General features: G+C 42.5%; 3 protein-coding genes across 7 annotated transcripts in view; all 3 read left to right on the top strand.

The window, feature by feature from the left end:
- The first annotated feature begins 150 nt into the window (after positions 1–150).
- Positions 151–16,970, top strand: MCM8 (minichromosome maintenance 8 homologous recombination repair factor). 3 transcript variants are annotated; one of them, XM_030490784.1, is made up of 19 exons: positions 151–322; positions 408–563; positions 754–828; positions 1,343–1,425; positions 1,605–1,754; positions 2,523–2,626; positions 3,099–3,297; positions 4,087–4,172; positions 5,647–5,798; positions 6,880–7,078; positions 7,554–7,584; positions 8,120–8,260; positions 9,959–10,100; positions 10,725–10,920; positions 11,182–11,395; positions 12,302–12,511; positions 13,228–13,304; positions 13,776–13,965; positions 15,519–16,970. In XM_030490784.1, exons 2-19 carry the CDS (start codon positions 437–439, stop codon positions 15,609–15,611), a joined length of 2,469 nt encoding a protein of 822 aa, XP_030346644.1. In that variant the 5' UTR covers positions 151–322; positions 408–436; the 3' UTR covers positions 15,612–16,970. The 3 variants fall into 3 exon arrangements, with proteins under 3 accessions (XP_030346644.1, XP_030346646.1, XP_030346645.1); XM_030490786.1 differs by lacking the exons at positions 13,776–13,965; positions 15,519–16,970 and having other exon boundaries at positions 12,399–12,511; XM_030490785.1 differs by lacking the exons at positions 151–322; positions 408–563; positions 754–828 and having other exon boundaries at positions 1,364–1,425; positions 2,523–2,984.
- A 626-nt stretch (positions 16,971–17,596) lies between these two features.
- Positions 17,597–23,867, top strand: CRLS1 (cardiolipin synthase 1). The gene is made up of 7 exons (XM_030490790.1): positions 17,597–18,112; positions 18,418–18,555; positions 19,147–19,276; positions 19,736–19,821; positions 20,295–20,363; positions 20,706–20,797; positions 22,650–23,867. The coding sequence occupies exons 1-7, from the start codon at positions 17,789–17,791 to the stop codon at positions 22,735–22,737; spliced, it is 927 nt and encodes a 308-aa protein (XP_030346650.1). The 5' UTR covers positions 17,597–17,788; the 3' UTR covers positions 22,738–23,867.
- Positions 23,868–24,576: 709 nt separating this feature from the next.
- Positions 24,577–27,892, top strand: part of COMMD1 (copper metabolism domain containing 1) — a 77,434-nt gene continuing 74,118 nt past the window's right edge. For 2 of the 3 annotated variants that reach the window (XM_030490792.1, XM_030490793.1), the window contains exon 1: positions 25,906–26,076. In XM_030490792.1, the coding sequence (XP_030346652.1) occupies positions 25,964–26,076 (113 nt within the window). In that variant the 5' untranslated portion in view covers positions 25,906–25,963. Of the gene's footprint in view, positions 24,817–25,905; positions 26,077–27,892 lie in introns of those variants that run through there. The other variant, XM_030490791.1, reaches the window with a different exon arrangement.

Raw genomic sequence — 27,892 nt, forward strand, 5'->3', positions numbered from 1 at the left:
GGGCGAGGCCGCCTCGGAAGGGAAAGAGGAAGCCAATGAGAGCGGGCGAGCTACGCCCTCTACTCCATGGCGACGCTATATGCTCCCTCCGGATTGGCTGCAGCGTCGGAAGGGGTGTATGGGCGCCAAAACAGAGTTTTGAGGGGGCGGAGGCTTCCCTGTCTTCTCGGGGGCGCTCGGCGCTGTTGTTTCCTCCCCTCAGCGCCGAGGCCGCTCAGCGGGGCTCCTCTTTGCCTCCCCGGGCCCTGTGGTAGGGAGAGGTCGGCCGGATCTTCTGCAGGGCCACCGTGATCCCTCAGGGCCTTCATTCGTAGCAAAGCAGGTGAACATCCCCCCCCCGGCCCCGGCAATTGACTCTAATTTAGGTTGAATTTCTTCTGGTAACACTTCTGTTTCTCTCGGCTCAGTTTGCTGGCGCATCCCCAAGCCGAGTCAGATGAGCAGGGACCTCAGAGGCAGGGGATGTGTCCGGGGAAGAGGCTTTCAGGGGTGGCGAGGAGGATGGCGAGGCGGATGGCGAGGCAGAGGACACAAGGGAGAGTGGAGAAGAGTGCCTGAGCCTGGTGAGCCAGCTCCTGTGCTTCTACCTGTTCCCTAAAGCCATAATGCTTTGCTTTTGACCTACTGCCCTAGGCAATTAAAGCTGTTTGCTTCCCCATGGTCAAAAGAATCACTGAGAATGAAACTTGCAAAGTTTTAATATCCACATTGTTTTAATACCCACTTTTATCTTTTTTTCTTTCTCCCCCCCAGTAAAATGTCGACTAGTTCAATCAACGTTGGACCAATTTATTCCCTACAAGGGCTGGAAACTTTATTTCTCTGAAGGTATTTTTAGACCAAACTTGTTTTAAGAAGTATTTTGTTCCATTTTGTACAGAATTGGTTGTAAGTAGAGGGGATAAGTTCAATAAAAAGCAACTGAAGTTCGTATTTATTGTATAAAAACGTGAATACAACAGAGATTTCAATCTCATGGCATACTGTAATCTCTGTGGGCTCCAAGCTGTGGAAAGGAGTCCTGAATATAGTGTAAAATACAATCTTTCTTAAACCTGGTCAATTAGCCACGTAAAACCTGCAGCTATCAAAGACTGGAACTTACATACCTCTGCTGTACTTCACCTGATCCTATGTGCTTGTCCTATGTTGTCCTAGACAAAGTTCTGGGTTTTTTTCTGTCAGGTCTTATGATAGACATAACTGTGATAATGTAAAGATCTATAATCTTTCTGTTTTGGAATGCAGAAAAAGAATGGAAGAGAAAAAGTCTGTTTATGTATTTTGTGAAATGGGAAGTAAATATTTCTGTCCATTACTAACACAGCGTGTTTCTAATTAGCTTATGCTGACAAGTCCCCTTTTGTCCAGAAGACTCAAGCCTTTGAAAAGTTTTTCATGCAACGCATTGAGCTTTATGACAAGGTAAAAACAAAACAAAACATATCCTACCCCAACAGCCTGGTGTTGATACAATAACGTTACAAATCTTGTGTTTTCTCCATCAAAAATAATTCCCATCATAGATATGAAATATTTATGATGTGATTTGTATGTGTTATATTTAAAATTTTAAGTGTATTTTATACCTTAATGTTTCACAGGATGAAATAGAAAGAAAAGGAAGTATTCTTGTGGACTATAAAGAACTGATACAAGACAAAGAATTGACTAAATCAATACCAAATATATCTACTGAGTTAAGGGACATGCCTCAGAAGATACTGCAATGTATGGGTCTGGCAATTCACCAGGTAAATAAGATGTTCTAATACATAGAGGCATAATCCTCACAATGAAAAATAAATCACTGGGACTTGGAGGCAATTATGTTATAAACCTCAAATCTCTTTTTTCTCTCTCATTGGAAATTACTCTTTATTTAAAACCGAAACTTTTCCATCTCTCCACCATTTCTGTACAGCCCACAGAATCATGTTCTTCAAAAACCCATTTGTCTTGGTGGGTTTTTTTTTGCTTATTCATTGTCAAAGCAGTTGATTAAAATTAAATGTAGTTCCAACACTTACTCCCTATTGGGAGTTCTAACTCCTGTTTTGTTTTGGGGTTTTTTAAATACACTGTGAATTATCTGTGCAGTGTCCAACTTCATGTAGCAAAACCATGGCTGGTGGGTGAATGGTGAGCAGGTTCAAGAATTCCTGTCTCTGATGTCTCTTTAAGTAGCATTTCACTGCTTGTTGACAGACAAGTTCTCAGATGTTTGTGGTTTACGTCACACAAAAATCCATACATTGAGTATAGCATTAAAGATTATTGTATACATTATTTTAGTTAAAAACAAAAACACAACAAATATGTTAGTTTTAGTTCCATTTAAAATAAAGCTTAAAACTCCTCAGAAGCAGAAAAACTGTTTAGTGAGGGGTGTGGACAGCAGAGAGCTCTTCAGACTGCAGTAGGGGGATCTGGTTATAAAAGAATGGAATCAAACCTAACAGCAAATTGACTCCATGTTGCATGGCACACTGCATTTGTGCCTGCCTTTCTGTTCTGTCTAGGTGCTAACAAAGGACCTTGAAAGGCATGCTGCAGAGCTGCAGGTGCAGGAAGGATTACCACTTGAAGGAGAACCTATAATAAACGTGCCTCTCATTCATGCTCGGTAATGGGTGTTGAGTATTTGGGTTTTTTTTCCAGCAAGATCTATTTGCTGCTTGTCCAATGGTTGTCAGTGTCTATGCATGGTAATAAAGCTTATGTATTTATTTGATTGAGAGACTTGACTCTGTGAAGCTATTTCCAGAAGAACAGTCTACGCTTTGCTTTTTGGTTCCCCATGACAAAGGCTAAACTGTCCTTGTGAACGAAAAAGTGAAACAGTGAAAAAGATATTGAGGCATATACACCTGGGGAATATCAAGTGTTACGCTGCTTTCTAGAACAAGAATGAAAGACTATGCCATGAGTCCACAGCCAAATGATTTCTACTCATTCCTCTGGATTACTGCTAACAATTGGATGTAGGATTTTTTTTGTTTGGGTTTAGTAGGGTTTGGGGTTTTTTGTTGGGTTTGTTTGTTTCTGTATTTAAAAATGGTAAGCTTTGAAAATGTTACTGCTTAACTTCTGTGTAGGGTGTACAACTATGATCCACTAACTCAGCTGAAAAACGTTCGAGCCAACTGCTATGGGAAATACATTGCCTTGCGTGGCACTGTTGTGCGTGTCAGTAACATTAAGCCTCTGTGCACTAAGCTGGCTTTTGTATGTGGTGCATGTGGAGATGTTCAGAGTGTTCCTCTACCTGATGGAAAGTATACTCTTCCAACTAAGGTAAGTTAAAACCATTTAACTTCATGCTTTTATCTGTACTGATTTGACAAAAAGCAGCATCACTGGTATTAAAAATAAAATCTAATCTTTAAAGCTAGGTTAAACAACTGACATATTAAAAAAAAATTAAATTTACCATGCAACTTTGTATTACTGCATACTTCTGTTATTTGAAAACAAGTATTGAATTGAAATATCTTCACATTTCCATTTCACCAGTTATGTTTAAAAAACCTCTTCCACCACACTGCGGTGGTTTATTATGCTTAGATTGGGGTCTTTTGTGGGTTTTGTTTAGAACATTTTAATTTCTCTGGTTTTTATCTGGATTTAAAAAGTTATTAGACATAGGACAGTGCCCTCTCTCCTTGTTGTGCTCAAGTGAAAAAATTTTCTCCCCTGGAACCTCTGCAAGTATTAAAAATACAAAACAAAACCAAACAAGCAAACAAACAATAAACCCACAAAACCCACCACCTACCATCTCCCTTCTCCCCCCAGCACCCAAAAACTCAAACCAGTTCACCCAGGGGATCATAAAATTCAGCTATATCTGCTCTAACAACTCTGAGTTCAGGTGTCTGTGGCTGATATCTCTTCATTAATTATGTATGTGCTAATTTGTAGCCCTAATTTAACTAGCTGTTTTCCTGAAATGATGTCTATGAATCACAATTGCTTTGCTTTCCCTCTTTTTTTATATCTATATGTTTTAATCAAATTAGGCACTTTAAAATTATGATGTTTAAAAAAGCATTTGAGCATGAACTAGAATGACTATTGTTACAGTGCCTTATTCCTGAGTGCCGGGGCCGATCCTTCACAGCTGACAGAAGCTCTCCTTTAACCACTACAGTGGACTGGCAGTCTGTTAAGTAAGCATGTCTTCACTTCTGCTCAAAGATGTAATGCAACAGGGTAGTCAAAGAGGGACAGGATGGCTCATTCCATGTTACATGGCATAATTTTAACAATCTCACTCTTTTGGGGCAAGCACTTTTCAAAATTTGTATTACAAAGCAGTGGTTTTATCTGAGCACTAATATGCTTTGTATATTAAACTTACCCGATATAATAGCTTCTTGGAAATTCCTCCTACCATGACTGAGTTCCTTGGGAAATGTCCAGTTTGTGCTCTTTGCAGCTTTTCTTGATCATTTCTAATTGCATCTATTATCTAATGATTCCCTTTTGTAAGTCAGCTAGAAAAACCCTATTAAATTACATTGGTCAGCTGTCCCAGTTGACTTGAATGAACTGGAAGTAAATTTGAGGGCTAGAAATCTTAGGTTGAAGTGATGTTGTGTCCTTAAGGTACACTCAGTAGAAGGAAATAGTGCTGTGCCTGCCCATTCATCTACTTTCTATGTCTAACCAGCAAGTAGGCATGCCTAAAATTTTTTTGCCCCTTTTGCTGTAGGGGAACAAGTCACTGTTTCTATACAAATTAACAACGTTAAAGTATAGGAAGGATCTGGTTTTCATTGCTTCCATCTTACTATGTGCTATTAGCTATCCTACTGTTGCCCTATAATATACATTTAGAAGAGTTTGATGTGTGGTTCCTTACTAAGGTAAAGGGATGGACAAGGCTTGGAAAAAAACAGGACTCTGCTGACTTTTTCCCACTTCAGATTCAGATTCTATAACTTCATGTGCTCTGTATCAAAAGTCTTATTGTGTCAAATGACATCTAAACGGTTTTAATTTATTAACGTGCTGTAATAAAAGTAATTCGAAGATTTTATTTAAAAACCAGTGCTGACATTCTTGTCAGCAGCTCTAGAGGGTGCTGTTTATCACAGCGTCTTAAGAAAAGGTTCTCAATGAGCTTCAAGGAAAACTATCAGAGCTTTCAGTGCAGAGCCAAAACTGGAACCTTTTAAAGAGCTTGTTAGTTGCTTGCCTTTTACAATTATACATAGAGTGAGCTACTGTTCTTGTTACAGTCTGAGGGATATTCTGGGCTTTCCTAGGGTTAAAATGCCAATTAATCATTCATCAGGACTATCGTCTCTGACGCCTCAATTTTTGTATGTGAGGTCCATCTTATTTCGCATACTGTACTTATTTCTGCTCCTCAGTGCTAGAAAATCTGAATTTGTATTATTTCTGGAGTTTACAGTTATTGTCTTTCTGGGTTTTATGCATAATGTACACCCATTTATTGAATTCTGAACTGAAAACGTCTGTTCCTCCAAATTCGGCACTGCTTTTTCTGGAGTTTTTCAGGGCATTCCTGCTGTCTCCCTTCTGGATTGGTTGGAAGCATACAGCTGCAGATCTTGTGTGCTGTAATTGAATTGAAAATGTTATGCATGGATTGTGCACTCACCTCATGTTTTGCAGGGTGCAGGAGCTCATGGCAGATGATCAGCAAGAAGCAGGGCGAATCCCTCGCACTATCGAATGTGAACTGGTTCAAGATCTTGTGGATAGCTGTGTCCCAGGAGATGTGGTCACTGTTACAGGGATAGTAAAGGTGTCAAGCACTGAGGAAGGTAAAACACATCACCTGAGAACATCTTTGTCCTAGGGCAGTGTTTTTTCTAGTGATAACGCAAGAACAACAACAGCCATTCCCCTTAATGTGAGCATCAAAACTGTAGATGTGTTAAGTGTGTGTTTCTTCAGAAGTTGTCAGAGTTTTATAAGAAGGAGTTGTTTCAAAAAAGCCAGACACAGTGCTGCCCAAGAGGAGCACTGTCTCTAATGGCTACAGACCTCCATCAGTGACATGTTGGGGTTCACAACCCACTGGTTGTGAACAACTGGTCTAGACACAACTATTGACCTGAATCTTAAGTACCAGTCTGACATATGATGTTTTAGTGTGTCAGTTGGTAGGAAAGCCTTCTCTGGAACACCAACACAGCAGGGATATCCTTATTTCCTGAAGTCTCACCGAGAGTCATTGTTTGCTTAACCTTTTCCCTTTAAAGTCTCCTTTGAACGACAGGAAAGCTGTCACTCTATTGTGAAGGAGTATTCCCTTTCTTAGTTCAGTGCTCCCTGGAGAAATCTTACAACTTCTTTTTCTTTCTTCTTTTTTTCCCCAAAGTGAGGAGTTACATTGCACACAGCTGTAATAGAATATATTGCAGAGAAACACAGTACTGATTTACTGTGAGACCACATTCCCTGCTAAGTAATCATTGGGGGATATAGAAAATAAGTAATTATTAAGCTACATGTTTAATTATTCTGCACTATGGATTTTTTCCCCCTCTAAATATTGAGTGGGAATATTTTGTATTCAACATTTCTTTGACTAAAATAATGCAATAATTTGAAATTCTTGGAAAACTTAATTTATTCTGGGAGAGAATTTTTTCTTTATACATACACCCTCCTAATCCAGCAGAATATTTTATTGTGTACCTGAATAGAGGGAACTTGAAGAACAAATGTAACCAGAAACTTACTTTTCATCATTTTTTGAAAACGCAGATGTTCAATTCCTTAAATACAAACATTTTGCACATGGCTGAACTTAATATTTCTGAATTACCCTATGCAAATAACATTGGTACTTAATGATAGAAAAAATATTCCTTCATCCTTTCTCAATTTTTCTAACAGGAGCTTCGAAAAGTAAGAATGACAAGTGTATGTTCTTGTTGTACATTGAGGCCAATTCCGTCAGCAACAGTAAAGGACAAAAAACAAAGAGTTTTGATGATGAGACTTTTCAGAGATCGTTCATGGAGTTTTCACTTAAAGACCTCTATGCTGTTCAAGAAATTCAAGCTGAGGAAAACCTGTTCAGGCTCATCGTGAAGTAAGTTGTGTCAGACCTACACTAGGTCTAGGATTAGATTTCTGAATCAGCATGACCACCTTCAGACAAACATGACAGCTAATCTTAAAGCTATGAAACATATAAGGCTTGTGCAACAGGCACCACAGAGATTTAAAAAACTTCAGTGGGCAAGGAGCTTGGGAGGAAGTGAAAGCGTTGCAGTTGGGATGTTATAACTTTGAGGGGGATTTGAGGATACAGGGAACTTAGGAGTGTTTTAGTTCAACCCTGAGACAGAAATCTATGGGTAAAAAAAGCAATGAATTAATTTTTCTCCTTACTGAATGTATTCAACTAATGAGTACTGCTTTGTTCTTCACTCTGCTTTTCTACAGCAGAGGAAAGAGGTGCAATAATTGAGCAGCGGGTGTGAAAGACCCTCAGTTCAGACAGAGAAGTACTCTTTCCACAAGATTTATATTTCCCTTAGGTTACAGTTTTCTTTGTTTTTCAGCTCTCTTTGTCCTGCAATCTATGGCCATGAGGTAAGTAATTTAATAGCTCTGCTTGCAACTTCAGTTTGAAATGTTTATGCCGCAGTGAACTCCTAAAGGAGGGAGAATGGCTTGAAGCTGGTGTGGGGGAGATATAGATTAGACATTAGGAAAAAATTCTTCCCTGTGAGGGTGCTGAGGCACTGGCAGAGGGTGCCCAGAAAAGCTGTGGCTGCCCCATCCCTGGCAGTGTTCAAGGCCAGGTTGGACAGGGCTTGGAGCAACCTGGTCTAGTGGAAGATGTCCCTGCCCATGGCAGGGAAGTTAATACTGAATGATCTTTAAGGTCCCTTCTAACCCAAACCATTCCATGATTTATAAAGCTTATCTGGGGTGGAGGGAAGGAGCAGGGAAGGTACTTGCAGATGACTGTGACTCAGTCACTTTCAGTGACAAGGAGGTGGCAGCCTTATACCCTTGAGTTCAGCCATCCAGAAGGGAAGTGTTTTTATGGCCAATACCAGGGAGCTGTCAGTATTGGTAACCATGATCAACTACTTAGTAGTGTTGGTATGTACCACTACAGATTGTAAAGGCAGGTTTGGCCCTGGCATTATTTGGAGGATGTCAGAAGTTTGTAGATGACAAGAACAGAATCCCAGTGCGAGGAGATCCACATGTTCTAGTCGTTGGAGATCCAGGATTAGGAAAAAGTCAAATGTTGCAAGTAAGTCTTGATTTATTTCTATTGTGATTGTACTTTTCTCTAAGTCCTTGATATCTTGACTCCTTGTAACCATGTTAGGATAGCTGTGCCAAGACCAAAGGCTTGCTTGAGTCTGGCTAGAGGTGCCTTTTAATGTAGGACGCCTCAAACATAAGACAGAACCCAGAGGGGTCCACTGCTGTCCTCTCCTTCCAAGGAGCCTTGCCAAAGGGGTCAGGCCTGTTAAAACGCTTACCAAAGCAGGTATACTTGGTCAAGCCTGTGGCTTTTCAAGTGCAGGCTTGCTGTCCTGCCCTTATATAGTTGGAGTTGTTTGGTTTTTTCACCAACCCTTTTCCCTGGTGAGTTTTACTCCCTCCTAACTTTATTTGACAATGGACCAGCTAAATGAAGAAAGTACGCTCTTGGAACTAATGAACTTTTAAATATCGTGTCATTCACCTTCTGTGAGGTTTACTTCTATTCTCTTACCTTACCTCCATTCTCTTACCTGCTGTGTTGCTAGCATAGATCTTGGCTTTTTAGGAGAGACACCTGCTGCTGTGACTGGGTTTGAATTTTGGTGCACATTTCTGCATGGCTGTGATAAAATCTGTCAGTAATAGATTTTTATTTTTATTTTTTTTTTCACCATAAACCAAATGGTTTTAAAGCTCCGTGTCTTTTCCCATGGTTACTGCAAAGTGCCAGAGGGACAGATTTCACCTGGATCCTGCAGCACTGCATACCTCATTTAAAAAGTCAGAGTCTTTCTACTGTGGACATGTTATGTTAGGATACAACTTGCAATAACTGAAAATGATGGATTTGTATGCAAGCATTTGGCAAACAAATTTTTCAGGTATTTTTTCCATTGAATTGGGACTCTCTGGCATACAGCAGATTATTTGTTTTTGCACATTATTACTAAACAGCTGAATGCCACTCAAGAAAAGCTACTAATCTGTTCCTCAGCTCCTCTGTCACCACTGTGACAGGAACAAAAAAAGTTCTAAGGAGAAAAGCAAAGCTGTGTAAGACCCAGAGCCTTTTGTTTGGTTGGGTGCTTGGGTATTTTCATGTAATACTTGGTGCCCGTCACGTATCTGGTACTGAACAAAACACATTGAGTGTTATCTTTTAAATAAAACAGGCACCAGAAACTAGAGAGTTACTGGGAGAATCCAGTTAGAACTGTATTCTGGGCAAATTTAACTGTAGTGCGTCTGTGTTCAAGCTTACTGTGCTTCGCTTTTCTGGCTCATATTTCAAATTGCAGGCTGCTTTCTGGATGCTAGGGACATAGAAAAGACTAGCACTGTCCTTTATTCCCTAGTTGTGGGGAGAACTATGCATGCTTCCTCTGAAGCAGCATGTTGGACACTAGGACAAGATATTAGTCTGAATAGACCTTGGGGTCTGAAGATACAGAAACCATGTATCTGCAGTTCTGTGACAGATAGCAAGTGCTGTGCCCAGGTCCTAGCAGTTCTGATAATACAGTAGATACAGCTGTGCTGCAAGTATTGTGATCAAAGTTATTCCTACTGTTTCACAGAAGTAATGCCTTGCAACCCCAAAAGACATACAACTTTACTGTTGAGCCATGTTAAGGAGAAAGAAACAGATTTATGTTTACTTTGAATTGTTTCTCTAGAATAAGGTTTATGAAATTCTTCATCTTGGGAGAGGGGGAAAAAGTACTTATTTCTCTTCTAGGCAGTGTGCAATGTTGCTCCTCGAGGTGTGTATGTCTGTGGTAACACTTCCACCTGCTCTGGCCTGACTGTTACACTGTCTAGAGATGGCGCTTCTGGAGATTTTGCCTTAGAAGCTGGTGCTTTAGTGCTTGGAGATCAAGGTAATACATGTAATGCTACAGGTTTTATATGACTGCATGTGGGGGGTGGGTGTATGTGCTGCTGGAGTCTAAGATTAACTACAGTGCTTGCATAACTGTGGACTAAAAATGTAAATTTGAAGTATGATACTGGCTTTCCACACCTTGAGAAGTTCTGAGCCTCTCCAGTGACTTCTCTGGAGATGGTTCCTGCTTTCTTAGGGCTTAGGATGTATATGAAACTGGAGTTCTGCAGTTCACAAACCAGCCTTACTTACTGTGGCAAAGAACTAGGATTTCCTTCTTGAGAAATCTCTGACTTAATGGCAGCTGTTGGACTCTTACTGGGTTTGAAAAATAGCTGCTTACAAGATGTCATCTATTTATAGTTTTAAAAAGCTTGCTTTGTCATCTTAATGTGTGTTCAAGACAGTTTCCACAAGCCAGGCCAACTGCACAATGGTTCAGCTGCAGCACCATGAAATGAAAATAACCCTTGCTGACACAGATACTTGGTCTGATGTCTCCTGCAGTCCCCAAGACTCTAGGTTGGACTTCTGATGTAGCATTGGATTGTAACATACGCTCATCCATCAGTTAATGCATTCTGTAATAAGCCTTTGTCCTGTTGTTAACTACTTCCAGGAATTTGTGGAATAGATGAATTTGATAAGATGGGAAACCAGCATCAGGCTTTGTTGGAAGCCATGGAACAGCAAAGCATCAGCCTTGCCAAAGCTGGCATCGTTTGCAGTCTGCCAGCTCGGACATCTATTGTTGCTGCAGCAAACCCAGTTGGAGGACATTATAACAAAGCCAAAACTGTGTCTGAGAACTTAAAGTGAGCGCTTTCTGAAATGCTGTTTATATAGTTCACCATCAGGAGCAGATGCTTATAATAGTCTTGTAGCTTGTATATAACTGCTTTTAGTTTCCTGGAGCTTGAACACAAAACTTATTGTAATAATTAATTTTCATGGCTTTTGAGAGAGAAAATGCTGTTCTACTTCATTCTGAATAACGGGACAAGACTTTAAGTGTCCTCGAAGTGGAGCAGAGTTGCTTCTTTATAAGCACTGTGGTTTTCTTGTCTCTGCTCTAGAATGGGGAGTGCTTTGCTGTCGAGATTTGATCTAGTTTTCATTTTGCTGGACACCCCAAATGAAGACCACGATCACTTGCTGTCCGAGCACGTGATGGCAATCCGCGCTGGAAAGCAGGCGGTGTGCAGCAGTGCTGTTGTGACTCGCACCAACACGCGGGATCGCTCTATTCTCGAAGCCACTTCAGATCGACCGCTGCTGGAAAGACTAAAGGTAGGACTTGTCCTGTGACTGTTGCTGTGCACCTTCCTGTGATGTTCTTGGTGCTGAGACACAGGCAAGCCTGACTTGCTGGATGCCCTCAGTCTCCCACTCTCATTCTTCTCATGATAATTTGCTGCATTAAAGCAACATTTAAGGCTCCAGCCACCAGTTTCTAATAATTGTTGTAGCTAATGTTACCCACCCTGCTGGAGCTGCTAAAGATGTGCCTAAGCCATCTTCATCTCCACACAGAAAAGAATTTATTAGCCAAGCTGGGTTCAGTTGTGGTAGCGAGAAGACAATTTGTGTGTGATGCTCTAAAGCAAATTTGCTGTGTTAGATTTCAGTAAAAAGCTACAGAACTAGACTGGATACAATAATTTGATATAACATGATGTGCTCTGAAGTACTGAATCCGAATAAAGCAGTGCGTAAACAAATCCTTGGGCATCTGCAACTCATGACAGATTTGGGGATTATAGGAGAGGAAGCATATTTCTTGTTGAACTTAGGTGATCTTTTTGAGGGCTGATGTTGTCAAATGCCAAGTCTTGGGAGAAATATCCCCTTTGGCAGCTAAACCCATGCACTTTTGGGAACGGGATATCAGCAGTGATGGTTTTATCTGTGGAGCTGTATGTTATAACAAGCGTGAAATTGGATTTTCTCTTTTATTTGGCACTTATTGCAAACAAGAAGCTTTAGCTGCTTTTTCTGAGATGGCCAAATGTGTTTAATTCCATGTCTAAGCCTAGTGTATGGACTTTTAAAGTACACAGTTCATATATGAAGCACTAAAACCCTCCCAGTGAAGATTTCACCAGATAAAGGATAGAGGAGGAAGATTTTATGTTAAAAATTGTATTCTATAGGGTTCTGACAGACAGAAATCTAAGCTCTTTGTAACTGGGTTAGATCTTACCAGGAGAAAACTTTGATGCCATTCCACATCAGCTGCTGAGGAAGTACATTGGATATGCTCGGCAGTACGTTCACCCAAATTTATCTCCAGAAGCTGCTCAGGTCCTCCAGGAATTCTACCTTGAACTCCGGAAACAGAACCACGGAGCAGACAGCACCCCAATCACCACAAGGCAGCTGGAGTCACTGATACGACTTACAGAGGTAAATGCAAGCTGTAAGACTGAAGGGATTGAAAGCAAAGAGATTATTCCAAAACTGCTACTGATACCCTATAGTTTTTGACAGCTTATTCACTGCTGTGCTTTTTTTGTTGTGTTAACAAAAAAGTAAGAATGCAAGAGACTTGCAAATGCTTAAGAGCTGCTGTTGCTTAAAGCCTCTTATAAAGTAAAACACCCTTGATGGGGTGTAAATTCTTCCCTGTGAGGGTGGTGAGGCCCTGGCACAGGTTGCCCAGAGCAGCTGTGGCTGCCCCATCCCTGGCAGTGCTCAAGGCCAGGATGGACAGGGCTTGGAGCAACCTGCTCTAGTGGAAGGTGTCCCTGCCTGTGGCAGGGAAGTGTCACTGGATGGCCTTTAAAGGTGCATTCCAACCCAAACCGTTCTATGAAAGACAAGCTATCACATTCTCCCAAAAGAAGAAAAAGTAAGTGCAGGCAGGAACAATCTGCTGCCCATCTTGAACTGAAACTGCTGCAAATAAACTCCAAGCTACAGCCTAATAATGTGAGCACACAGGGGATGACATGGAAATGCTATTGAAAAAATAGAGAAATCTTCCTCTAAATCGTGTAGACTTAGGTTCCATCTCTGCTCCTGAAATTTCTGCTTGTTATGGAGTGATTGTAGCCTTTTTTCACATTGGCTATAATATATCTTAAATATACCTTTGTGGGGTGTTTTTGTTTTGTTTTAAGGCACGATCAAGGCTGGAGTTAAGAGAGAAATCTACCAAGGAAGATGCTGAGGATGTAATAGAAATAATGAAATACAGGTAATACACACTGCTTTAAAAATAAAGAATCCCAGTGCTAGTCATTCAACCTTTTTTTTAAATACAGATACACAAACACAGTGAAGAAATTACTGTATCAAATTTAGGCCCTTAATGCCAATATTCAGATTTGTTAGCTCTTTAAAAACCCTAAGTTGACTATGATTGCTTAGGCCTTTGAGTTGTATCATCATAGTGGTTATGTAGATCTGTGCACAGTAAATTAGACAAGAGGTACTGCCAAAGGTTTTCTCTTGTGTAATTACTCCCTGTTGTTGCAGTTGAACAATTTAACTTTAAAAGTGATTTGGACAGATGCTTAGTCTAAGTTCCCTAGATAGTGACTTTCTTACCAGGGGATGGTTTCCTATGCGGCTTCTGAAAGCTTCCTCAAGTGGTTACATATCAGGAAGCAAACTGATGCACTCTTGCTTTACCCTCCTGTTGATCTTGTGTTAAATATATTTTTAGCATGCTGGGAACCTACTCTGATGAGTTTGGAAAACTGGACTTTGAGCGTTCACAGCACGGGTCTGGGATGAGCAACCGGTCACAAGCAAAAAGACTTATTTCTGCCCTTAACAGTATTGCAGAGAGAACTTACAACAACCTCTTTGACTTGCAACAGCTTCGGCAGATTGCGAAAGAGCTGCAGATACGGGTAAGTTGGGAAATGGAGCATTTCTCCTGCAATAAACTGCAAGATCAGTCAAAATGATTTATTGCAAAACAGAAAGCAGAAAAGGCACATCTGTTGTGCCTCTGCAATGAACAGAAATGAGCAATGTTTGCTGCTTGTAGGCTGAACAATCTTCCCGAATTGCCTTTGTTAGCCTCACTAATGTTACTAGCTGTTTGACAGTGATGGCTCCTTGCACTAGTAAGGGCTGGTTCTACTTCTGGTCCTTAACAAGATTCTGCTTTGTTTGTGAAAGGCAATTTTGGTTTCAGTGTCATCTACTTCCTCTGGCTCCCCAGGGAACACACCTATTTCTGTTTCCAAATTTAGACTCTTGTGGTGTCTGTGTTCTATTTCAGCAGTGCAGTGATGTTTCTGTTTGACCTCTGGGGTTTTCATTCCTGCTTCAGGCACCCTAATGCTGTAACTTAATAGAACATCATGTAGGACAAACGGCCACAAACGTGTTTTATCCTGTAATTTGCATTCTGTACATGGGTGGGGGACTTCTTCCAAACAAAAATATTGATAGCTAATTCTACTTCTTGTTTCAGAATAAAAAAACTGAAGAGAGGGTAAACTGAAAGGGGAGATTTAGATTAGACATTAGGAAGAAATTCTTCCCTGTGAGGGTGCTGAGGTGCTGGCACAGGGTGCCCAGAGCAGCTGTGACTGCCCCATCCCTGGCAGTGCTCAAGGCCAGGTTGGACACAGGGGCTTGGAGCAACCTGCTCTAGTGGAAGGTGTCCCTGCCTGTGGCAGGGGGTTGGAACTGGATGAGCTTTAAGGTCCCTTCCAACCCAAACCAGGCTGTGATTCTATGAAAAAGCTTCAAATATTAATTTAAAACTTAAAACTGGATTTCAGGTGTAATGAGTGAAAAGTAGTGATAGTAAGTTCCATAAAGAGAAATTAATTATGGGCAATAGCGTCGTTCTTCTTGTTCCCTGGTTAGCCTGCTTTGGCCTGCTGGGGCAAGATTGCTTCATTTCCAAACTTTTTCAGATGTTGGCTGTACACAAGACTGGATTTGGTGTGAATCCTGTCTGACAGAATGTATTGCTACCAGCTCCCTTCCCACAGGACCATTCATTCAGCAGCTTTTAGTTACTTAAAGCTAATTCAATTAATTCCAATCTTCCCTTCATATATAGAGTATATTTTTCCCATTCAAAGTCCTACACCTGTAACAAGTGCTTGGAAATCAATGAGAGTTGTAGAAATCGGACTGTTCATTGACAGATACTTGTGTTTCAGAACTCAGACATCTGTAACTCTGCATACTTTCTGCATGTCATAAAGTGGAGAACTCTTGTTCTGTGTAACACCATAGTAAAACCAGCGTGTAAGTAAAGCGCAAAAGGGTGCAACTGACTGTGCCACCTCCTAGTAGGTCAGCAGATTGCTGAGGAAACTAACCTATTCTTAGGTTAGTTTCACTTTATTTCACTGAACTCTCTTAAACTTTGTTGGTTTACATCAGATAAAATGTCATTCTTCCAGTTTGAGATATATTTTTGTCTTTCTTTTCCCAGGTATCCGATTTTGAAAGCTTTATTGGATCCCTAAATGATCAGGGTTATCTTTTGAAAAAAGGCTCAAGAGTTTATCAGCTTCAGACTATGTGAAAAGAGCCGCTGTGCTAGACTTCTTTGAGACATAAGTGTTGCACCTGCAATGGACTCATGGCCCTGCAGCAGCAAAGCACACTGAACTGCAGCCTAGCACAGCAGTGGAGGCGCTGTTGCTTACTGAGGTGTGAGATCCCCTTTCAGAAACTAAGGGTGCCCAGAGGCCAGCTTCGAGCTGTTGTAGGACAAACTGACATCTAGTGTTGCTACTTGACACATCCTAGACGTCTGCTAAAGGATGTGAGACCACCGTGTACTTCACCATCCTTGAGGAGTGGGAAATGTATTTTGTATTGACATGATTGCAGTACCATCACAGATCTTAATTCTGTAAGAAACATTGGAGCCACCACCTTAAAACCAGAAATCTTTCATTAGAAGATCTGAGTTGTATTTTTAGCACTGTAGTTCATTAGAGGAATTTAAACTATGGAAATACGGCCAAAAAGTTGGGAAGCTTCATGTTGAGACAACAGAGTTGTTGAGTTTCAACATGAAACTCAACAGTTTCGGAGCTGTTTGGAAGCACTGCCTTATTGAAACTGACCTGATTTCTGTTTGGCTGCTCTGTAGTTATTGGTCTTTGTAGATGAGATTTTTATTTGAAATGTAAGTCTGATATAAGAAAATATCCTTATTGCCCTATTTAATTTGTAAAATGGCAATTGGCTTTTGTTTATGTCTTTCATTAAACTTTATATATGAGAAATCCATGATTTAAGTGTTACCCAGTGACAGTGCGTGCTGGTGTAGGTGTTAATGGCATCTTTATGTCATGGGAACATGCTATTTATATATCTGTGTCATGGAAATATAAATAACATATTATTTATGCCCCATCCCTGGCAGTGTTCAAGGCCAGGCTGGATGGGGCCTTGAGCAACCTGTTCTAGTAGAAGCTGTCCCTGTCCACGGCAGTGGGGTTAGTATTGAATGATCTTTAAGGTCCCACCCCAAACCATTCTGTGATTTTTATGACAACTCTATCACATAAATAACGCTTCTTCCTGCCACAGAAGAATGTGTGTTCCGCAAGAGTAAAGTGCTGAATGTTTCCTGACCCTTATGAAATCAGAATCGTGGTCTAGTGCAGTAAAATGGCAGCTGGGAAGCTTTCAGCGTAAGTATCCTTCTGGATGGCAGCACAATCCTCACCCACTCCTCCTGCTTCTCTATCATCAGCAAACTTGCTGCTGGTGCACCCCTTCCAGTGCCCGAGTTGTGTTCTTCAACTCCTGCCTTCACCCTCCACATTTAAAAAGGAAAAAAGCAAATGTATCTGCCTGATGTGGCAAATGGGTTAATAAATTAACAGTCACACACATTTTAGCTGCTTTTTCTACATTCTTTGGGGCAGCTGTGAAATAGAGTTAAATATCCTACATGCCATTGGTTTTCTTGGGTTTTAAGGACCTCCATTTGTTTTACTGGCTGCTGTGTGTAACTAATGCTGATTAAATACCTGGGGCTCGAACCCTCCCTGGGCGATAAACTGATGCCAGAACTGAACACCACCACCACCGCTTCGCACCGGCAGGGAGAGTGGGCAGGCAGGCGCAGGCCTCGCAATCAAACCAATGGCTGCACCTGGAAAAGTAAACTCTTCCTCCTCCTTGAGCTAAAGTAAACGTGGGTGAGGGAGGGCGAAGAGCGAGCACAAGAAACTACTTGGTTCCCCTGAGAAGTCTCTCACGGTAAAACCAACCTTCGCCTTCAACCCCTGAGAGAACAGCAGCACAGAGCCGCCCGCCGTGAGGACCGGACTGACGCCGGGCAGCCGCCCGCCATGCCGCCATGGACGCCGCCGCCCGCGGGCCCCCGGGGGAGAGCTGTAACCGGCGGGTATGTCGTTAAGCGGCGGAAAACCCGTTTTCTCTGTATTTCTCCCCATTTCTCACGGCTGCGATTTACTCTTTAACTCAGCCACCGCACCCCCCCCAGGCGGCAGCCTGCCGTAAAGCGCGCGGCGCGGCGGCGCTGCCGTAAAAAGTCGCGCCTTCCCCTCCACGCCCCCCTGCCTCGCCGCACACGCACGGCCCGCGGCTCGTCCCCCTGTCCCCGAGCCCCCGCCCGGCTGCCGGGGCGGCGGATGGCGCGGGCGGCGGGAGGCCGCTCGCTCCCGCGGGCAGGGCCGCAGCGCGCCTAGGCCCCGCGGGCACGCTCCACCCCGCACCATGCTGGCCGCCGCTTGGCTGGGCAGGGGGTTCTGGGGGCTCCTCCGCAGCGCGGGGCGGAGGCGGCCGGGCGGTGGCGGCGCAAGGCCTCTGGTCAGCCGGCTCGGAGCGGCGGAGGGGCGCGGCGGGGGTGTGGGCGGCCGCCGCCATGGCAACAGCGGCGTGTTCGGCTGGGCGGCGGGCGGCGGGGCTCCGGCGAGGTGGTGGCGGCAGCCCCAGCGGCTGCTGCGGGAGCCCGCCGCCGCCTGGCGCCTCCTCAGCGGCGGGGCCGCCCCACCGGAGCCCCCCCGGGAGCGGCGTGTGGCGGGGCGGTACGCCGAGCTGGTACGTGACACGGCGGGGAGCGCTCGTAACCCCGGTGCGGGTGGGAACGGGTGGGTTTGCCCGGAGTTGGAGCTCCGGGGGGGCTCTGCGGGTCTCTATCGGCGGCGCGTTGTCCCTGGGAAGGCTGAGTTAATGTTTAGCAGCTCGGGGACGTGTCCGTGTGTCTTGCGCAAACGGCAGGTTGCTTTCAGGAGCTTACAAAGGCCGGTTTAACTTAAAGTGTGAGTTTATCTTGATTAATCCTGTTACGTACCAAGTCGGGGTTTGCCTTCTTGGCATGAAGTTTTTGCTTTCTCGCTTTACAGTATGAAAACCCCTGGACCATCCCAAACATACTGTCAATGGCAAGAATGGGTTTGGCGCCAGTTTTGGGCTATTTGATCGTTGAAGAAAACTTCAGTGTTGCACTGGGTGTCTTCGTTTTGGCTGGTGTGACGGATTTGGTATGTGTGCATTGGTTTGGAAGTACGGTGAGGATAGCAGGGGGTTACGATGTCCAATTGGCATGCATTGAAATTCAGATTCCAATGCAGAGTGGAAATGAATAATACGGATAGTTTTTATATTAGTTGTTTTCTATATATGTCCTTGGCAACATTGTGAAGGGAGCTTGGAGGTGCCCAAACGGGACTTAGTGCTATTGGAGCAAGGGGAATGAATATAAAGGTTCCCCGACCCAGCCTCAGGTGGGCATTCTTCAGTCAGTGCTTATGCATTGATGGTCCGTTACTATGCGCAGGCATCCCTGGTCCACCCATCATGACAATAATTGTGTGAATTTTAGAACATTGGTCACTCTCTTTTCCTTTTTCTCCTTTTAAAAAATATTATTTAATAATCAGAATTGAATATGCTCAGAGGCTTCCAGAATCTGGAATGCTATGTGAAAAAAAGCATGAAATATCAGCTAAAGGTATTTCATTTTAAACTAGCTGTATTATGTGAAGTTGTTCATGAAATACCTCTGTGTATAGCCTGTATAAGCTATTTTTATTCTTAGTTTTCTAACAGAAACCTGAACTTTGTTTTTCCAGTTGGATGGATTTATTGCACGGAACTGGGCTAATCAGAAATCAGCTTTGGGAAGTGCTCTCGATCCTCTGGCTGATAAAATTCTCATCAGTGTGCTCTACATAAGCCTGACTTGTACAAATCTTATCCCAGGTGAGAAAACGTCAATTGCATGTACTGTATAAGGTAAAGAAGCTGATCTTATGTGTAGTGTTTCTGGTAGGAAAACTATGGCTTGGAACTTTTGCTTTGTCAATTACACTTTGTTATTTGCTTCTGTCAAATACTTAAAAACCACACCTCACACCCCCAGTAGACCTCACAGAAAGCATGTGCTGCCATATACAAAACCAACTAGTATATACTGCCATTTTAAAATGTATTTCTTTAATGCAGTAATAGTAGCTATAACAAAAATTTTCTCATGGACTGGATTGTTTTAAGACTTCAGATTAAAACCTTTCAGAAGTCATGGTAAAAATCTTCAGTCACGCATAAAACTTGTTCAGAAGAACTTGAGAGTGGTTATCTCTTGCTTCGTATTTTGTGCTCTTTTTTTGTTTTAATCATGCACATGATTTTTCACTAGATCCTGTTGGCTTGGTTTTTCAGTTCCCCTTACTTCCATGATTATTCTGAGGGATGTAGCGCTCATTGCTGCTGTTTTTTATGTGCGATACAAAACTCTTTCTCCACCGGTAAGTGTATAGCATTAAACAGAACTGTATGAACATGTAATCACTGTATTTTTATTAAATCTTTTGGATTTTTACAAATATAAAAAAAGGTTAATAAGCCTTCAACAAAGTTGTAACCGAAAGATTTTAATCTTGAGACTTGATGGTGGCTCATAACTTGGGTGGTTAACCTCAGATGTAGTGCTGTGCTTGTTCTCTCACCACATATATTTGGAAGCAGAACAATAGTTCATGAAATAGGTTTCATAAAGATGAGTCAGAGCTACTGATTTTTTCCTGTGTCTGATGTGCAATAAGTCGTATAAAATTTATTTTTACTTTTTTCCTGTGTATAATATGTAGTAAATAATACAAGAGCAGAAGCAGTGTAATTTTTTAGTGCTACAGTAGGCTTTTCTGTGTTGTGTGAAGAAGTATATCAAATCGAATGTACTAAATTGACTTTTTTCCCCCCTCTTTTTCTCACCCAACAGAGAACACTCAGTAGGTATTTTAACCCCTGTTATGCGACTGCCCAACTAAAACCAACATTCATTAGTAAGGTAAGAGTAGTAACTAACTCCTCAGTACTTGGGGTGGTATGTAGTTTGGAGGGAGGGGGCTGTTTCCTACTACCTGAGTGCAGTTTCAAAATAGCACCAACCAATTTGGAGGCATTTTACATCCTGAAAGATTTTCAGCTATGCTCTGTCAGAGTGCATGCTAATTTTGAGTGTATATAGTTCAGTTGAATATATATATGTGTATAGGTCATTAAAAGAGGCTCCTAAATACATTTTCTGTATATAGACTAATACTTAAACCAGTAATAAAAGTGTCTGTTTGTATTCCTTGCATAGTACACGTCTTCATTTTGGTCACGTTTCCTATTTTGCTTTTATCAGATGAACACAGCGGTTCAGCTAATTTTGGTGGCAGCTTCTTTAGCAGCTCCTGTTTTCAATTATGTGGACAGCATATATCTGCAGACATTATGGTAACTTATTTCTTTGCTTGTTTGTTTTGTTTTGGTTTTTTCAGATAATCTACTCCTAAAGAAACTGGCAATTAAGATTAATTGTGTGGAACAAAAAACCTGTGCAGAGATGACATAATAGACCCATATGCCTGAATTTTTTACACATTTATTCCTAAGTGGCACAGGAGCTAGATATTTATTGGTACTTAATTCACTATACAAGCGAAAAGTACTCAAATGAAGCTAGTTAAGATCCAGGAATAATAGCTGAGAAACAAGTCTTCAGAATAGGCAGATTTCAGATTAATAGAAAAGAAGGGAGTGGGAAGAAAGGCTGTATGGATTCTTTATTCATGTCATAGGTGTCCTTGAAAAAATATATCCTTGATGTCAGTAAAAATAGATAGGAAATGTTTTCTTTTGCTTTATGCTGTACCTGCTACCTTGAAATCTAGGTTTCTGAAGCCTCTTTGAAAAGCACCTGAAGAAATCTGTGAATCCTGCTAGACTATAGGAAGGAAGGGGAAGGATCAAATGAAAACAGGCATACAGGAGTGTACCTCCTTAAATAGTGGCTGTTCCTTTCACTGCTGTCATTGGAGGTGTGAGCTGTACCTGAAGCTGAGCTGTAGCTGAGGGCAGGTGTTACAAGTGCAGTTATTTCTCCTGAGCAGTTCGGTAAGAGTTCAGGACAAAGAGGCTGAACAGCAGAATTATTAAGTAACTTAGTTTAAAGTAGTTGAAAATCCGGTGTTACTTGTGTTATTTTTGGGGGGAGGAACGGGGAGAGAGAGAGAGACACTCAAAAAAACCCCCACAAAAGTAAAAAACACCCAAAAGCTTTTAAGGAACTAGAAACCTTGATCTTGACAGTCAATGTAGTTTTTCATCCTGTTGAAAGCCAAAACTAGAATTGCATCTGTGAAAGGTGCAATTGTCTGGGACTCTGTGAGTGTGTTACAACATCTTCATTGTGGTCAAATTTTTTATTTTGCTTTTATCAGATGAATACAAAGCTAATTTTGGTGGCAGCTTTTTTAGCATCCCCTGGTTTTGGCAAGCTGTGGCTGCCCCATCCCTGGAAGTATGCAAGTCCAGGTTGGATGGGGCTTTAAGCAACTGGTGGAAGGTGTCCCTGCCCATGGCAGGGAGGTTTAAACCGGATGATCTCTAAGGTCCCTTCCAACCCAAGCCATTCTGTGATTCTGTAGTGTGAGTAATGAAGAAATGCTGGGTGTAACTCACCAGGGTCCTCTGTAAACACACTCTCAAAAATGACCTGGATGAGTGTGTCCAGGGAGAGCAGTGGTATTAGAGGGGTAGGACTGTATTGGTGGCTTGCACCTGAATGGTGTCAGCCTTTGACACAGAAGAGCACTGCTAATTTAGTAATATAGGTGGTTATTACCCAGTGTCTGAGAAAGGAACAAAAGAGGCTGAAGCCAAAACTTCTGCTTTAGCTTTGGAACTTGGTAAAATGAGAAACTCAAGTCTTGTATGGTTTGAATGCTCCTCTTTTATACTACCAACGGATAGTTTCTCACATCAGACAGTTCTCAAGCTGGTAAAAATTAGTGTAGGCTACAAATACTGAATCTTTTGTCTTCCCTTCTCTAAGACAAGTGCTAATATGGTAAAAATTTTGCCTTGTATGCAATTACACTGAAACATTCTACTTTGCTCTGCATGGCAGTTCCTTTGTTTATCTAATCTTCCACTTAAAACTGAATTTCAGCATTTTAACTGTAAACCGTATTTCTGTAGGACATAGCCCTTGACTGTGTAGCAAAAAATAGGAAGGAGCTTAAAAATAACTTTCTTATTATTGTACTTAGACTCAAATGACTTACAGGAACTATTTTGCCCAAAGGTGCATCACGGCTTTCACGACGGTAACATCTGCGTACAGTTATTACCACTATGGCCGAAAAACGGTTCAGGTGATAAATAACAAATGAAGTTCTCCTGAAAGGACAGGATCTTGGCACCACTGGGTGCTGTACTGCCCAAGGGGGTTATATTGCAACTGAATTTTGGATCAAGAGCTCTTGGTTTTTTTCTGCTTAAACCATGGCATCGCAATGAAGTGAAGATTGAACATGTACTGTGTATATATAGAGAGACTTTTCAATGTATTTTTAATTTGTTTAAAAATAGGGTTGTTTACAAAAACAAATAAATAATATTCTTAATGACACAGGTTACTGATTGATGCCACGTGCATTCTGAATAATTTTATACTCTTTTTTGAAGTAAAAATAATGCACTTTTCACCAGCTTTCTTGCCATCTTCACACAAGGCACTGAGTAGGCCGAGATCTAAGAAGAAAAATCAATTATAAGAACAGATTTGTCTTTGTACCTCAGCCTAAGTCACTAAACCAGCATTGCTCATGAGGACTTCATGATGTCCATCAGTCTGCAGCAGAGGAAAGCATCTCATCGGGGAACAGTATCTTCAGAGATCTAGACCAGAGAGATAAAAATTTTTTACTTCGTATTCTGTGGTGGTATGGATAAGCCATGAAGAGTTACTACCCTGCCCCCTTTTTCAATATAAGCAACCATGAACTGTACTCATCAGAGAAGAGCATTGGGTCCCAGAAGGGTCGGCTGTGCAGTGAGGAGTCTGTACCCAAATGGAGTTATGTTTCTCATGCTATATATTAATTTCTAGTGATTGAAAGGAACTCCTGTATCTCCAGATTCTTTAAAGCTTTTAATGATGCTGTTTAATCTAAATACTGCTGTAGAAAAGGGACATTTTAAGTATTGTCCAAATGAATGGAGAGAATGGAGAAACTGTTAGCTGCACATACTGTTAATTCCTTAATTTTCCTATTCCTCTAGCTTGAAGAGGGTACGCCATGATCCCCTCGGGCCAGGACAACTTGCACATGTTCTTTGGCTATTCTCTACTTACAGAAAGATACAGAATAAAGAACTAGGCAGAAGAGATCATGTTGATCATAAACCTATGTTTTATATTCTTGAGCAATGTGATATTTCTTGTATGTCAAAAAAGTGCAACTATGAAGGGCTTAAATAATTGAAATCAGGTGGTGAGGCCACTGATAAATGATACTAGGAGAAGAAAATTTGCTGTAGCCATCTCTTTTGAGAGCACACAGTCTCTTTTGTGACTGCACATGCCTGTATATACAAAGCATTTTAATATTTTTTATATTTAAACTTGTATAGAATGGTGCACAGAGAAAACACTTGATGTTTGTTAGTACCTTTTTCTTAACTGTCTCCATGTTTTGTGGTCAACCCTGCATCTTACAGCAAAGGGATAGAGAGCAAAGCTGAGGGAAGCTTCCATAAAATACCTGAGTGTTTAGTAAAATGGAGTACTTGAAGAAACAGCATAGAAAGAAATGTATTGTACCCAGTCATGTCATTGCTGTTTGGTTCTGGTTAATGAGATTGGGTTTTGGTTGGGTTTTTTGTTGTGTTGGGGGTGGGGTTTTTTTCCTGTTTTAATCACAGATACCTTTGAACCATTGCATGGCAGTGTCAGGGAATGGAATACTGGTCAGTGGAGGCTCCATGTTGGTGTGTGTTATTACACCGTGTTGAAATCAGTTCCATGTACAATGACTCGGTGGGACGTGCCTAAACACTAGTGTTAAATAAAATCACTCTGGACGGCAGAACCGCTGCGTTTTCCACTTGCGTATTGGGTACTCGATGGTTACAATCGCCTTGCTAAGGGCACGATGCGCCTCCCCCCGGTAAGAAGCCTCAGTACACCGGTGCCTGCCATGGCCGGCGGGGGCTGTCCCTGCGCGGCCGCCGTACTCGCGGGCGGGGCGGGCGATGCCTCCGCCCTCCTCGCGATGGCGGCGCCGGATCCGCCTCAGCCGCCGCCCGAGGGCTCGAAGCCGCTGAGCGCGCTCCTCAGCGGCATCGCCCAGGCCGCCTACTACGGCAACGCGGACATCACAGAGGAGCTGCTGCGCGGCCAGCTCTACCCCGAGGCGGCGCCGGAGGAGTTCCGCGCCCTGCGCGCCAAGATGGGCGGCCTCCTCCAGGTACCGGCTGCGGGCGGCGCGGCTCTGAAGGGAGGGAAGGAGCCCCGGTGTGAGGGGCCGCGCTGCACAGGGACCGGTGTTTTCCTCCGCCGTGCGGCTCTGGGGGCAGCCGGGGCCGGGCGTGCTGCCGCGGGGTGAAGCCGGTCGCCCTCAGCAGCCGGTGAAGCGTTTGGTTCCGTCCCTTCCCTTGCATGGCGTGGCGAGCCCCCGGTGTGGTGGAGGTGTCACCTCAGGAGCCCTCCACAGGCCAGCGCGCTGTGAGGGCAAAGGCGTCTCTTGGGTTTATGCCTATGGAAGTACTGCTGCTTGAGAACTTCCTGCGAAGAGCTACTGTTCGAAACACAGGTTTCTTGCAAGAAAACTGCGTTTTAGGAAAAGTATCACCAATTAAGGAGCAAACTGTTTTAAACAGCAAACAGAGTTCGCTTTATGTGTAAGAGAGGGGAAAGTATTTTTCCCCGAATGGATGTGTTTGCTGTCCGTTCCGAGAGGACAGCGCGGTGTAGTTCCCACAGCTCAGTGTGTCACAGGGGGCTTCCAGGAGCCAAATGCTTGGGTGGCCGCTGCCACCTGGTGGTTAAATCCACGGCTGTTCGCAGGATTTATCAGCCTCGCACGTTTTTGGTGAGGAAAAAGTGTATCTAAACGCGGTAGCGTAGTCTTGGCTGGGTAGTTTTTCACGCTCAAACCAACGTGTTCAGCAGCGAGCTTTTTACGTTGTCTTTTTCCCTTTATAAAGTGTCATTTTTTGCACACAAGTAAAGCTGCAACGTTTGCCGGCTTTGCTTTCCCTGTCACTACTCGTTATTTTTACTGCGTGCTGTTTGTATTGCTGAAGGTCATCAGCCTGTTTTTCAAAACAACATCTTTTAAATTACTGTTCTCTAAAAAATCTTCCGGATTACCTTGTGTTAGGCTATATGATGGAAAAAATGTGAGAAATTTTAAAAGGAATTGGCTTTTCTTGCTTTTATCTGTGTTCTTATTTGTTACAAGGTCAAAAGTAAGTGAGTATGTACCTTGTAAAAGAAAAAAATACTATAAAGTGTCTTCCCCCCTCCCTATATTGCTGCTTTGTTCTCAGGAACCAGTGTGTTAGTGCAGACATGCACGTTAGCCCAGCACATGAAGTTAACTGCTGCTTTAAATGGCCAATAATTCAGTGCAGTGTCACCAGATTCAGCAGAGGACACAGCTTAGTCTCTCATCATTATGCTGTGCCCACAGCGCTGTTGGCAGCAGCCTCCCTCTTTGCGGCAGGTAAGAAACTGCATGTGTGAAATATACCACTTTAATTTGATGTTTCTTTGCTGTCACGCATGCCTGAAGACAACCGCTGTGGTGGGCAGAGCAGTCAGGTCTGGTGTGTGTTCTGCAAGATGCAGTATGCCAGTTGGGAAGTATGTTATGGCCAAAATGAGGGGTCTTGCCCCTTTTGCCCTGTCCACTGCCACTTCTTACCTTTTGACAACTGCAGTGCTTTCTGGACTGCTCAGTTTTCTGACAGATGATTGAATAACTCAAAGGGAGGAAGAGAAAGAGAATTGCTGCAAAGTTCCTGAGTTTAAATTGTCTTGTGACAAAGATCTGATGAGCATTAGAGTGATGAAAGGAGACATTGGGACTACGTAGCTAGGAGTAAAGGGGAGCAGGAAGCAAGATAATAGAATCATAGAATGGTTTGGGTTGGAAGGGACTTTAAAGCTCATCCAGTTCCAACCCCCTGCCACGGGCAGGGACACCTTCCACTAGAACAGGTTGCTCCAAGCCCCGTCCAACCTGGCCTTGAACACTGCCAAGGATGAGGCAGCCACAGCTTCTCTGGGCAACCTGTGCCAGTGTCTCAGCACCCTCATAGTGAATAATTTCTTCCTAATATCTAATTTAAATCTCCCATCTTTTAGTTTTAAACCATTCCCTCTTGTCCTATCACTGCACGCCGTGATGTAACGGCACATTAATTGTGCTGTGTTAATTGTTTGTAATGGGCACAAGTTACTCCTGGGGAGATTCAGGTTGCACACTAGAGGAAAATTTTTCATAATGAGACCAATCAGCCATTGGAATGGCTTCCCCAGGGAAGTGGTGGATTCCCCAGCACTGGATACTTTTAAGATTCAGCTGGACAGGGTGCTGGGCACAGTAGTCTGGATCGTGCTTTGACCAGAAAGGATGGAGCAGATGATCCTTGAGGCCCCTTCCAACCTGGGATTCTAGGATTCTCCCCACCTCCCCGTGTATTCTGGCTGATATTTCAACGCTTTGCTGTAGATTCCTGATCAATTCTTGATTCATTTTTCAGGTTCATTTTAAAAATCAATCTCTTCACTATATCTTAAGAAACACAATTAGTATTTTTCTAGTTATTTCAATGCAGTACTGCAGTATAGTAACTTTATTTGAGTGATAGCTTTATATGAATAATCTCCAAACTCTATATAGCTTTGTTTCTCTGCTTACAGAAGTGGGTAGTAGCTCTTTAGCCGTCACTGAAATGTCACAGCTGCTCAACCAATGTGATGTGTTTGAGGTCGGAAGAAAAGACAGTGCCACATCTAGAGGAAATAGCTGGAGAAGCTTAGGTAGGCAAATGTAGTTGGCTGATGTGGAATTTGGTGAGGATGCTGGCACTCATTTTCTGCTTTTATGAAGGGTCTGTTGTTTCTTTAATGATCAGGTTCATATGGTGCCCTGAAAAGCCTGGACTGAAAGCTGAATCATGAAGATTGATTCTTGCAGGACTCAACTCTGGTTTTGTCTGTGGTTGGTTGGTTTTTTTTTCTTCCCCTCTCAAATACAAGTCCTACTCAAGCATTGTTGAGCTGTCATATTCTGGAGATAATGTTAATTCAGGCCTCAGAAAACACAGATGATTCAAAGTATTTGATATTTACCCATTGCTGTAACATATGCATATAGCTTAGGAGGATGGCAATATGTTGGGGAGAGGATATCACATTCCCCATGTGCTGCTTAAAGAACCAGAACTGGTAACAGCTGTGGTCTTCGAGGTCATGCCTTCCAACAGAAATTCATATTCATAAATAACAAAGCATCTCACTATTGTCAGGTGTGT

This window comes from Strigops habroptila, chromosome 6 (genome assembly GCF_004027225.2).
Source record: "Strigops habroptila isolate Jane chromosome 6, bStrHab1.2.pri, whole genome shotgun sequence".
Lineage (NCBI taxonomy): Eukaryota > Metazoa > Chordata > Aves > Psittaciformes > Psittacidae > Strigops > Strigops habroptila.